The 14106-nt window shown below is 58.0% G+C and overlaps 2 protein-coding genes across 2 annotated transcripts in view; both read right to left on the bottom strand.

The window, feature by feature from the left end:
• The window catches only part of atg2a (autophagy related 2A), a 464956-nt gene that overhangs the window by 17976 nt on the left and 432874 nt on the right, over window positions 1-14106 (bottom strand). Inside the window, exons 36-37 of the mRNA XM_059954818.1 lie at window positions 8718-8878; window positions 713-782 (exon numbers count right to left, since the gene is read on the bottom strand). Coding sequence (XP_059810801.1) covers window positions 713-782; window positions 8718-8878 — 231 coding nt within the window. The remainder of the gene's footprint in view (window positions 1-712; window positions 783-8717; window positions 8879-14106) is intronic.
• Window positions 11366-12282, bottom strand: LOC132383723 (LWamide neuropeptides-like). Its single transcript, XM_059954911.1, has 2 exons — window positions 12200-12282; window positions 11366-11916 (listed from the first exon to the last, which is right to left on the bottom strand). Exons 1-2 carry the CDS (start codon window positions 12212-12214, stop codon window positions 11488-11490), a joined length of 444 nt encoding a protein of 147 aa, XP_059810894.1. The 5' UTR covers window positions 12215-12282; the 3' UTR covers window positions 11366-11487.

Consider the following 14106-nt stretch of genomic DNA (forward strand, 5'->3'; position numbering starts at 1 on the left):
GAGGGAGAGGGAGGAGAGGGAGAGGAGGGGGAGAGGGAGAGGAGGAAGGAGAGGGGGAGGGAGAAGGGGAGGGGGATGAGGGGAGAGAGGGGAAGAGGGTGAGAGGGAAAGGGGACGAGGGAGAGGGGGAGAGGGGGAGGGGAGAGGGGGAAGGGAGAGGGGAGAGGGAAAGGGGGATGAGGGGGAGAGGGGAGGGGGAGAGGGGGAGAGGGGGAGAGGGGAGAGGGGATGGGAGAGGAAGGGAGAGGGTGAGAGGGAAGGGGAGAGGGGAGGTGAGGGGGAGAGGGAAAGGGGGAGAGGAGGGGAGAAAGGGGAGAGGGCGAGAGGGGAGAGGGAGAGAGGGGAGAGGGAGAGGGGAAGGGAAGGAGGGGGAGAGGGAGGAGGAGATGAGAGGGGGAGAGGAAGGGGAGAGGGGAGGAGGGGAGAGGGAGAGGAGGGGGAGGAGAGGGAGAGGGGGGAGGGAGGGGGAGGGAGAAGGGGATGGAGGGGGAGAGGGAGAGGGCGAGGGGAGAGGGAGAGGGGGGAGAGGGTGAGAGGGAAAGGAGGGAGAGGGAGGAGGGGGAGAGGGGGAGAGGGAGAGGGGGATGGGGAGAGGGAGAGAGGGAAGGAGAGAGGGAGAGGGGAGAAGGAGAGGAGGGAGGGAGAGGGGGCGGAGAGGGAGAGAAGTGTATTGAATGAGGTACTCTCTGTCAGCTAATGACAGCATACTCACTTGATCCATGGTTACGAGTCTTTCCGTGATAGTCCAGCCAGATGGGCACCTCTGAGATAAATCGGAATTCCTGTGAACAGAGAGACGACGTGAAAACTCACACCCACAGTATTCTTCCCTCAAAGGCCAACACACGGTCAGTGAAGCTCATCGCATTATCACCCACTCTCCACACCTCGGCTCACGGGGTAAATCGAGACACTGAATCCCAGGAGCCTGTACTGCATAGAACTACGAACGGGACAGCTCAGGATGACCCACCGTGTCCGTACTGACCGTGAGATCGAACGGGACAGCACAGGTGACCCACCGTGTCCGTACTGACAGTGAGATCGAACGGGACAACTCAGGGTGACCCACCGTGTCTGTACTGACCGTGAGATCGAACGGGACAGCACAGGGTGACCCACCGTGTCCGTACTGACCGTGAGATCGAACGGGACAACTCAGGGTGACCCACCGTGTCCGTACTGACCGTGATATGGAACGGGACAGCACAGGATGACCCACCGTGTCCGTACTGACCATGAGATGGAACGGGACAGCACAGGGTGACCCACCGTGTCCGTACTGAATGTGAGATCGAACGGGACAGCACAGGGTGACCCACCGTGTCCGTACTGACCGTGAGATGGAACGGGACAGCACAGGGTGACCCACCGTGTCCGTACTGACCGTGAGATCGAACGGGACAGCACAGGGTGACCCACCGTGTCCGTACTGACTGTGAGATGGAACGGACAGCTCAGGGTGACCCACCGTGTCCGTACTGACCGTGAGATGGAACGGGACAGCTCAGGGTGACCACCGTGTCCGTACTGACCGTGAGATCGAACGGGACAGCACAGGGTGACCCACCGTGTCTGTACTGACCGTGAGATCGAACGGGACAGCACAGGGTGACCCACCGTGTCCGTACTGACCGTGAGATGGAACGGGACAGCACAGGATGACCCACCGTGTCCGTACTGACCGGGAGATCGAACGGGACAGCTCAGGGTGACCCACCGTGTCCGTACTGACCGGGAGATCGAACGGGACAGCACAGGGTGACCCACCGTGTCCGTACTGACCGTGAGATCGAACTGTACAGCTCAGGGTGACCCACCGTGTCCGTACTGACTGGGAGATCGAACTGTACAGCTCAGGATGACCCACCGTGTCCGTACTGACCGGGAGATCGAACTGTACAGCTCAGGGTGACCCACCGTGTCCGTACTGACCGTGAGATGGAACGGGACAGCTCAGGGTGACCCACCGTGTCCGTACTGACCGGGAGATCGAACTGTACAGCTCAGGGTGACCCACCGTGTCCGTACTGACCGTGAGATCGAACGGGACAGCACAGGGTGACCCACCGTGTCCGTACTGACCGTGAGATCGAACGGGACAGCACAGGGTGACCCACCGTGTCCGTACTGACCGTGAGATCGAACGGGACAACACAGGGTGACCCACCGTGTCCGTACTGACCGGGAGACTCGAACGGGACAGCACAGGGTGACCCACCGTGTCCGTACTGACCGTGAGATCGAACGGGACAACACAGGGTGACCCACCGTGTCCGTACTGACCGGGAGATCGAACGGGACAGCACAGGGTGACCCACCGTGTCCGTACTGACCGTGAGATCGAACGGGACAACACAGGGTGACCCACCGTGTCCGTACTGACCGGGAGATCGAACGGGACAGCTCAGGGTGACCCACCATGTCTGTACTGACCGGGAGATCGAACGGGACAGCACAGGGTGACCCACCGTGTCCGTACTGACCGGGAGATCGAACGGGACAGCACAGGGTGACCCACCGTGTCCGTACTGACCGTGAGATCGAACGGGACAGCACAGGGTGACCCACCGTGTCCGTACTGACCGGGAGATCGAACGGGACAGCTCAGGGTGACCCACCGTGTCCGTACTGACCGTGAGATTGAACGGGACAGCACAGGGTGACCCACCGTGTCCGTACTGACCGTGAGATCGAACGGGACAGCACAGGGTGACCCACCGTGTCTGCACTGACCGTGAGATCGAACGGGACAGCTCAGGGTGACCCACCGTGTCTGTACTGAATGTGAGATCGAACGGGACAGCAAAGGGTGACCCACCGTGTCTGTACTGAATGTGAGATCGAACGGGACAGCACAGGGTGACCCCACCGTGTCTGTACTGACCGTGAGATCGAACGGGACAGATAAGGGTGACCCACCGTGTCTGTACTGAATGTGAGATCGAACGGGACAGCACAGGGTGACCCACCGTGTCCGTACTGACCGTGAGATCGAACGGGACAGCTCAGGGTGACCCACCGTGTCTGTACTGACCGTGAGATCGAACGGGACAGCACAGGGTGACCCACCGTGTCCGTATTGACCGTGAGATCGAACGGGACAGCACAGGGTGACCCACCGTGTCCGTACTGACCGTGAGATCGAACGGGACAGCTCAGGGTGACCCACCGTGTCCGTACTGACCGGGAGATCGAACGGGACAGCTCAGGGTGACCCACCGTGTCCGTACTGACCGGGAGATCGAACGGGACAGCACAGGGTGACCCACCGTGTCCGTACTGACCGGGTGATCGAACTGGACAGCTCAGGGTGACCCATCGTGTCCGTATTGACCGTGAGATCGAACGGGACAGGACAGGGTGACCCACCGTGTCCGTACTGACCGTGAGATCGAACGGGACAGCACAGGGTGACCCACCGTGTCCGTACTGACCGTGAGATCGAACGGGACAGCACAGGGTGACCCACCGTGTCCGTACTGACCGTGAGATCGAACGGGACAGCACAGGGTGACCCACCGTGTCCGTACTGACCGGGAGATCGAACGGGACAGCACAGGGTGACCCACCGTGTCCGTACTGACCGGGTGATCGAACAGGACAGCTCAGGGTGACCCACCGTGTCCGTACTGACCGTGAGATCGAACGGGACAGCACAGGGTGACCCACCGTGTCCGTACTGACCGTGAGATGGAACGGGACAGCTCAGGGTGACCCATCGTGTCTGTACTGACCGTGAGATGGAACGGGACAGCACATGGTGACCCACCGTGTCCGTACTGACCGGGAGGCAATGTTCTACACTCTGATGGTCAGAAGAGTCAGGGGTGACCTTCCTGTTTGTGACGGTGTGAGCTGGGTGTTCATGCCAGTTGAACACTGTTTCTCTCCACAAACATTACTTTCGAAGGCCTGTCCTTCTCTCAAGCTGGATCCTGGTATCTAAACGCCATTTAAATTCTGTGTTGATATAGAAGGTCTAGGGGGCACGATAAATTTTAAAATTCAGGGTCTGATTTACTCACTTTCTCTACATGGTTTCAAGTTACACACTGAGATGCCATCCTGAGTGGGACAGACTCAAGCGAGGGGACATACAGCACTGCAAAAGCCTTAATCACACACACATACATACACATAAAAATTTATATCACCGCAGGAGGTGTGTGGGTCAGGCGACAGAGGAGTGCAGGAGGGGGTGCTGGAGCACTGACACACCCAGCCCTGAGACACCAGGCAAGGTCATTCATTGATCATTACAGAATGTCTCTCTGGTGCTTCCCGCTCCCTCCCCTCTCCCTTCCCCTTTTCCCAACCATGATTCCCCTCTCCCTGCCCCCTTCCCACGCTCAGTCCACAATAGAGACCCGGATCAGAATCTGGTTTATCACCACTCATACGTCATGAAATTTGCTTCTTTTTGCGACAGCAGTTCAGTGTAAAATTACAACCCTGCTGTGCAAATGTCTCAGGCACCCTGGCTATATATACGTGCCTTCGACTTCAGCACAGCACTGCAGTTAGATTCGGGGATGGTCATTTACACAGCAGGACAGCACAGCCCTTCGGCCCTTCATGCAAGTTCTGACCGTGTTGCCATGGTCCTTCCATTCCTATGTCTGTCACAAGTTGAACAGAGGTGAATGGGTAAACCAATTTAAACTACATTCAAGCCTCTTTGCGCCTGTTCAAAGACCAACTCACCAGAGCGGAGACAAAGAATGGACAAGTAGTTGACGATCATTGCTGTGACTCAACTTGTTTCCACAATCAGCCTCCGATCCAAAGGAACCAAGGAGATACAGATCCTCTCCACCTCAATAAAACCCTGTTTAGACCACACTGTGCCCATTTCATGTCAGCTCTTACAGGAAGGGTACAGAGGAGATTCACCAGGATGCTGCCTGGATTAGAGAGGGTGCAGAGGAGATTCACCAGGATGCTGCCTGGATTACAGAGGGTGCAGAGGAGATTCGCCAGGATGCTGTCTGGATTAGAGAGGGTGCAGAGGAGATTCACCAGGGTGCTGCCTGGATTAGAGAGGGTGCAGAGGAGATTTACCAGGATGCTGTCTGGATTAGAGAGGGTGCAGAGGAGATTCACCAGGATGCTGTCTGGATTAGAGAAGGTGCAGAGGAGATTCACCAGGATGCCTCCTGGATTAGAGAGGGTGCAGAGGAGATTCACCAGGATGCTGCCTGGATTGGAGAGGGTGCAGAGGAGATTCACCAGGATGCAGTCTGGATTAGAGAGGGTGCAGAGGAGATTCACCAGGATGCTGTCTGGATTAGAGAGGGTGCAGAGGAGATTTACCAGGATGCTGTCTGGATTAGAGAGGGTGCAGAGGAGATTTACCAGGATGCTGTCTGGATTAGAGAGCATGTCTTCTCAGGACAGGAAGAATGAAGTGGGGCATTGGAGCAAGGGAGGATGAGAGGGGGATTTGGAGAGCATGTTTCCGATAGTGGGGGAGTCTAGGAACAGTGGACACAGATAGAGTGAATGTGGAGAGGATGTTTCCTATAGTGGGGGTGTCTGGGACCAGAGGACACAGATAGAGTGGATGTGGAGAGGATGTTTCCTATAGTGGGGGTGTCTGGGACCAGAGGACACAGATTGAGTGGATGTGGAGAGGATGTTTCCTATAGTGGGGGTGTCTGGGACCAGAGGACACAGATAGAGTGGATGTGGAGAGGATGTTTCCTGTTGTGGGGGAGTCTAGGGCATGAGGGCACAGCCTCAGAATAGAGGGATGTCCATTTTGTACGGAGATGAGAAGGAATTTCGTTTGCCGGTCGGTGGTAAATCTGTGGAACTTGCTGCACAGACAGCTGTGGAGGCCAAGTCATTGGGTGTATTTTGGGTGGAGGGAGATAGGTTCTTGATTAATTGGAAAAGGCAGGAGAGTGAGGCTGAGGGGGAGATCGATCAGCCATGACTAAATGGGCTGAATGGCTTAAGTCTGCTCCAATATCTTCAGGTCTTATGGAAATGGTTTAAATGAGAGAAGGTGAATAGAGCGAAGTGCGGGGGAGGGATGTCACAGAGAAGGGTTGTGTATTGAATGTCCTGTCAGGGCTGGTGGTCGAGGCAGGTACACTTCCAAGATGGTGGCGGTCAGCTCACTTTCGTTGTCTGCGAGGCTGAGTCGGGCAGCGCCATGGAAGTCCATAGCGGGGGTATTCCCTTCTGCCGCCGGCGCGGAATGACGAGTCTGTTGGGACCCTGGGGACTTGTGGAAACTGTGTGATGATTTCTTTTGAACTTATAGTCCTTTTACATCTTTGGACTATTTTTACTGTCTGGTGGATTTGGAGCTCCTTTCCGGGGAATGCGCTAAGACGGTAACGTGATATTAATACGCAGCAGCCTCTCCGGACTCTGGATTGGGGATTGCCAAACGTTATGTGGATTTTCTGGTGTAGTCTGTTTTGTCATTTGCTTTTGTGATATCATTCTGGAGGACCGTTGTCTCATTTTTTAACTGCATTTGTGATTTCTAAATGACAATAAACTGAATCTGTATCTGAATTAGGGACGCGAGAGATTGAGAGAGCAGAGAAAGAGCGAGAGAGAGAGCAAGTGAGAGGTCGAGAGAGAATGCGTGAGAGAGCGAAAGTTCAGCTAATTGGGGCGGCCACTTAATTTGGCAAAACTATACAGTTCTGGATGTGTCCCAATTGACCGGAATCCACTGTATTTCTGATTACACAGTTTTCTTATTTACACTGCAATGTACTGCTGCCACTAAACAAGTAATTTCACCTCAGACAGTGCTGTGCAAATGTCTCAGACGTATATATCTGTATCTACCTCGAATGCCTGAGACTTTGAACACGACTGTATGTATCGCACTCCACTGCTGCCACAAAAAAAACAAATTCCCTGACATTTCCTGACACGTGTGAGTGATGATAAACCTGATTCTGATCCGGGTCTCTATTGTGGACTGAGAGTGGGAAGGGGGCAGGGAGAGGGGAATCACGGTTGGGAAAAGTGGGAGGGAGAGGGGAGGGAGCGGGAAGCACCAGAGAGACATTCTGTAATGATTAATAAACCAACTGTTTGGAATCAAATGACCTTGCCTGGTATCTCAGAGCTGGATGTGTCTATACCCCCCTCCCCTGACACTCCTTCTCTGCCCCCTGTCCCACACCCCTCTCGCGGCGCTCCACCCTCACCATTCCCATCATCCTTTATTCCTGACAGATTTATGAACTCGTTCACTGCTCCACATTACACAGTAGTGTGCAAAAGTCCATGTACAGTGGCATGCACAAGTTTGTGCACCCCGGTCAAATTTCTGTTATTGTGAATAGCTAAGCGTAGCGAGTAAAAGATGACCTGATTTCCAAAAGGCATAAGTTAAAGATGATATATCTCTTTAATATTTTAAGTAAGATTACTTTTTTACTTCTACTGTTTACCATTTCAAAATGGCAGAAAAGATAAAGGGCCCGAAGCAAAGTCTGGGCACCCAGCACGGTCAGTACTTCGTAACACCCCCTTTGGCAAGTATCACAGCTTGTAAACACTTTCTGTGTCCAGCTAAGTCTTTCAGTTCTTGTTGGGGGATTTTCACCTATTCTTCCTTGCACAAGGCTTCTAGTTCTGTGAGATTCCTGGGTCGTCTTGCACGCACTGTTCTTTTGCAGTCTATCCACTGATTCTCGATGATGTTTAGTTCAGAGGACTGTGAAGGCCATGGCAAAACCTTCAGCTTGCACCTCTTGAGGTAGTCCATTGTGGATTTTGAGGTGCTTAGAATCGTTACCTTGTTGTAGAAGCCATCCTCTTTTCACCTTGAGCTTTTTAAATGGTGTGATGTTTGCTTCCATTATTTGCTGGTATTTAAATGAATTAATTCTTCCCTCTACCAGTGAAATGTTCCCCGTGCCACTGGCTGCAACACAAGCCCAAAGCATGATCGATCCACCCCCATGCTTAACAGTTGGAAAGATGTTCTTTTCATGAAATTTTGCACCTTTTTTTCTCCAAACATACCTTTGCTCATTGCATCCAAAAAGTTCTATTTTAACTTCATCAGTCCACAGGACTTGTAATTTTTACCACAGACCTTGGTAAAAGTTATTTGAGAGCTCAAATTTCTTGAGGCTCCCAAACTTTTGCATCGTGCTCCTTTCCTTGCTTTCACTCTAAAATTGCACAGAACAAAAATAATACACTAATGCTGTTTAAAATGTTGAAAAGAATGTTTCATCTTTAACTTTATGACTTTTGGAGATCGGTTCACCTTCTTTCTACTCACTGAACTATTCACAGCAACAGAAATTTTGACCGTGGTGCCCAAACTTTTGCATGCCTCTGTATACACGTGTGCCTAAGGCTTCTGCACAGCACCCTGTGATCAAGCTGTCGAACTCGACCGACCAGATTCCTCTGCAGTAATATTGTTGTTTCATGCTCAATTACACCAGCGGTTTGTGTGAAATGGTGCTACACTCCTACCGACCGTGTGACCCGTTTTGATCGCCCCCTTCCTGCCATCACCTCTCCAGCGCGAGCACACCCAGTGCTCCAACCTCATTACATAACCCTTCCCACTTTGAACCGCAACGTTGCAGGAAGCAGGATCTCCGCCCACAATGGTCACAGGATGAAAGTGCGAACTGCACACACAGCCAGCGCTTTGGAGCCGGGAGGCCACCGTGCTCCCTCTCATTCAAACACAAGCCACTCGAGAGGGGGGCACACCTGAAGTAGATAGGCTGCTCAGAGGAAGAGGCGGCGGACGATGAACTGTGCTCGCTGAAGGCTGTCTCCATCGAGGCGGTCATCTCCGGCATCTCCAGACCACTCTGGCAGGATTCGGCCTCGAAGATTCCACTGCTCCTCTGGCTGGATTCAGGTTTGGCTGCAACACAGGGCAGAAGCAATCTGTCAGACTCAGCTGGAAAGTATGTGTGCCCAACTACCCGGACACGCTCGGCCAGACAGTAGTCAGCGCCCAGTTATTGAGTCACACGGCACTTCAGCAAATCAGCACAGCTCCCCACATTCCCATCGGCTGACCCTCGATCCCACACACCGGGGGCCGGTTTACCTTCTGACCCGGCACATCTCCCCACATTCCCATCGGCTGACCCTCGATCCCACACACCGGGGGCCGGTTTACCTTCTGACCCGGCACATCTCCCCACATTCCCATCGGCTCACTCCGGATCCCACACACCGGGGGCCGGTTCACCTTCCGACCCGGCACCTCCCCACATTCCCATCGGCTCACTCCGGATCCCACACACCGGGGCCGGTTCACCTTCCGACCCGGCACCTCCCCACATTCCCATCGGCTCACTCCGGATCCCACACACCGGGGGCCGGTTCACCTTCCGACCCGGGACAGCTCCCCACATTCCCATTGGCTCACTCCGGATCCCACACACCGGGGGCCGGTTCACCTTCCGACCCAGCACATCTCCCCACATTCCCATCGGCTCACTCCGGATCCCACACACCGGGGGCCGGTTTACGTTCTGACCCGGCACATCTCCCCACATTCCCATCGGCTCACTCCGGATCCCACACACCGGGGGCCGGTTCACCTTCTGACCCGGCACATCTCCCCACATTCCCATCGGCTCACTCCGGATCCCACACACCGGGGGCCGGTTCACCTTCCGACCCGGCACATCTCCCCACATTCCCATCGGCTGACCCTCGATCCCACACACCGGGGGCCGGTTTACCTTCTGACCCGGCACCTCCCCACATTCCCATCGGCTCACTCCGAGATCCCACACACTGGGACCGGTTCACCTTCCGACCCGGCACACCTCCCCACATTCCCATCGGATCACTCCGGATCCCACAAACCGGGGCCAGTTCACCTTCCGACCCGGCACATCTCCCCACATTCCCATCGGCTCACTCCGGATCCCACACACCGGGGGCCGGTTCACCTTCCGACCCGGCACATCTCCCCACATTCCCATCGGCTCACTCCGGATCCCACACACCGGGGCCGGTTCACCTTCCGACCCGGCACATCTCCCCACATTCCCATTGGCTCACTCCGGATCCCACAAACCGGGGCCGGTTCACCTTCCGACCCGGCACATCTCCCCACATTCCCATCGGCTCACTCCGGATCCCACACACCGGGGGCCGGTTCACCTTCCGACCCGGCACATCTCCCCACATTCCCATCGGCTCACTCTGGATCCCACACACCGGGGCCGGTTCACCTTCCGACCCGGCACATCTCCCCACATTCCCATCGGCTCACTCCGGATCCCACACACCGGGGACCGGTTCACCTTCCGACCCGGCACACCTCCCCACATTCCCATCGGCTCACTCCGGATCCCACAAACCGGGGCCAGTTCACCTTCCGACCCGGCACATCTCCCCACATTCCCATCGGCTCACTCCGGATCCCACACACCGGGGGCCGGTTCACCTTCCGACCCGGCACATCTCCCCACATTCCCATCGGCTCACTCCGGATCCCACACACCGGGGCCGGTTCACCTTCCGACCCGGCACATCTCCCCACATTCCCATTGGCTCACTCCGGATCCCACAAACCGGGGCCGGTTCACCTTCCGACCCGGCACATCTCCCCACATTCCCATCGGCTCACTCCGGATCCCACACACCGGGGGCCGGTTCACCTTCCGACCCGGCACATCTCCCCACATTCCCATCGGCTCACTCTGGATCCCACACACCGGGGCCGGTTCACCTTCCGACCCGGCACATCTCCCCACATTCCCATCGGCTCACTCCGGATCCCACACACCGGGGGCTGGTTCACCTTCCGACCCGGGACAGCTCGCCACATTCCCATCGGCTCACTCCGGATCCCACACACCGGGGCCGGTTCACCTTCCCCTTCGCACCTCCCCACATTCCCATCGGCTCACTCCGGATCCCACACACCGGGGACCGGTTCACCTTCCGACCCGGCACATCTCCCCTCACTCCCATCGGCTCACTCCGGATCCCACACACCGGGGACCGGTTCACCTTCCGACCCGGGACATCTCCCCACAATCCCATCGGCTGACCCTCGATCCCACACACCGGGGCCGGTTCACCTTCCGACCCGGCACATCTCCCCACAATCCCATCGGCTGACCCTCGATCCCACACACCGGGGACCGGTTCACCTTCCGACCCGGCACATCTCCCCACATTCCCATCGGCTCACTCCGGATCCCACACACCGGGGGCCGGTCCACATTCCGACCCGGCATCACCCCACATTCCCATCGGCTCACTCTGGATCCCACACACCGGGGGCCGGTTCACCTTCCGACCCGGCACATCTCCCCACATTCCCATCGGCTCACTCCGGATCCCACACACCGGGGGCCGGTTCACCTTCCGACCCCACATCTCCCCACATTCCCATCGGCTCACTCCGGATCCCACACACCGGGGACCGGTTCACCTTCTGACCCGGCACGTCTCCCCACATTCCCATTGGCTCACTCCGGATCCCACACACCGGGGGCCGGTTCACCTTCCGACCCGGCACATCTCCCCACATTCCCATCGGCTCACTCCGGATCCCACACACCGGGGCCGGTTCACCTTCCGACCCGGCACATCTCCCCACATTCCCATCGGCTCACTCCGGATCCCACACACCGGGGCCCGGTTCACCTTCCGACCCAGCATCTCCCCACATTCCCATCGGCTCACTCCGGATCCCACACACCGGGGCCGGTTCACCTTCCGACCCGGCACATCTCCCCACATTCCCATCGGCTCACTCCGGATCCCACACACCGGGGCCCGGTTCACCTTCCGACCCGGCACATCTTCCCACATGCCCATCGGCTCACTCCGGATCCCACACACCGGGGCCGGTTCACCTTCCGACCCGGCACCTCCCCACATTCCCATCGGCTCACTCCGGATCCCACACACCAGGGGCCGGTTCACCTTCCGACCCGGGACATCTCCCCACATTCCCATCGGCTCACTCCGGATCCCACACACCGGGGGCCGGTTCACCTTCCGACCCGGCACATCTCCCCACATTCCCATCGGCTCACTCCGGATCCCACACACCGGGGCTGGTTCACCTTCCGACCCGGGACATCTCCCCACATTCCCATCGGCTCACTCCGGATCCCACACACCGGGGGCCGGTTCACCTTCGACCTGACACCTCCCCACATTCCCATCGGCTCACTCCGGATCCCACACACCGGGGCCGGTTCACCTTCCGACCCCACATCTCCCCACATTCCCATCGGCTCACTCTGGATCCCACACACCGGGGCCGGTTCACCTTCCGACCCCACATCTCCCCACCTTCCCATCGGCTCACTCCGGATCCCACAAACCGGGGGCCGGTTCACCTTCCGACCCCGCATCTCCCCACATTCCCATCGGCTCACTCCGGATCCCACACACCGGGGGCCGGTTCACCTTCCGACCAGGCACATCTCCCCACATTCCCATCGGCTCACTCCGGATCCCACACACCGGGGGCCGGTTCACCTTCCGACCCGGCACATCTCCCCACATTCCCATCGGCTCACTCCGGATCCCACAAACCGGGGCCGGTTCACCTTCCGACCCGGCAACTCCCCACATTCCCATCGGCTCACTCCGGATCCCACACACCGGGGCCGGTTCACCTTCCGACCCAGCACAGCTCCCCACATTCCCATCGGCTCACTCTGGATCCCACACACCGGGGGCCGGTTCACCTTCCGACCCCACATCTCCCCACATTCCCATCGGCTCACTCCGGATCCCACACACCGGGGGCCGGTTCACCTTCCGACCCGGCACCTCCCCACATTCCCATCGGCTCACTCCGGATCCCACACACCGGGGGCCGGTTCACCTTCCGACCCGGCACCTCCCCACATTCCCATCGGCTCACTCCGGATCCCACACACCGGGGCCGGTTCACCTTCCGACCCGGCACATCTCCCCACATTCCCATCGGCTCACTCCGGATCCCACACACCGGGGGCCGGTTCACCTTCCGACCCGGCACATCTCCCCACATTCCCATCGGCTCACTCCGGATCCCACACACCGGGGGCCGGTTCACCTTCCGACCCGGCACATCTCCCCACATTCCCATCGGCTCACTCCGGATCCCACACACCGGGGGCCGGTTCACCTTCCGACCCCACATCTCCCCACATTCCCATCGGCTCACTCCGGATCCCACACACCGGGGGCCGGTTCACCTTCCGACCCGGCACATCTCCCCACATTCCCATCGGCTCACTCCGGATCCCACACACCGGGGCCGGTTCACCTTCCGACCCGGCACCTCCCCACATTCCCATCGGCTCACTCCGGATCCCACACACCGGGGCCGGTTCACCTTCCGACCCGGCACATCTCCCCACATTCCCATCGGCTCACTCCGGATCCCACACACCGGGGCCGGTTCACCTTCCCCTTCGCACCTCCCCACATTCCCATCTGCTCACTCCGGATCCCACACACCGGGGCCGGTTCACCTTCCGACCCGGCACATCTCCCCACATTCCCATCGGCTCACTCCGGATCCCACACACTGGGGGCCGGTTCACCTTCCGACCCGGCACCTCCCCACATTCCCATCGGCTCTCTCCAGATCCCACACACCGGGGCCGGTTCACCTTCCGACCCGGCACATCTCCCCACATTCCCATCGGCTCACTCCGGATCCCACACACCGGGGGCCGGTTCACCTTCCGACCCGGCACATCTCCCCACATTCCCATCGGCTCACTCCGGATCCCACACACCGGGGGCCGGTTCACCTTCCGACCCGGCACATCTCCCCACGTTCCCATCGGCTCACTCCGGATCCCACACACCGGGGGCCGGTCCACCTTCCGACCCCACATCTCCCCACATTCCCATCGGCTCACTCCGGATCCCACACACCGGGGCCGGTTCACCTTCCGACCCGGCACATCTCCCCACATTCCCATCGGCTCACTCCGGATCCCACACACCGGGGGCCGGTTCACCTTCCGACCCAGCACATCTCCACACATTCCCATCGGCTCACTCTGGATCCCACACACCGGGGCCGGATCACCTTCCGACCCGGCACCTCCCCACATTCCCATCGGCTCCCTCCGGATCCCACACACCGGGGGCCGGTTCACC

Source organism: Hypanus sabinus, chromosome 31 (genome assembly GCF_030144855.1).
Source record: "Hypanus sabinus isolate sHypSab1 chromosome 31, sHypSab1.hap1, whole genome shotgun sequence".
Lineage (NCBI taxonomy): Eukaryota > Metazoa > Chordata > Chondrichthyes > Myliobatiformes > Dasyatidae > Hypanus > Hypanus sabinus.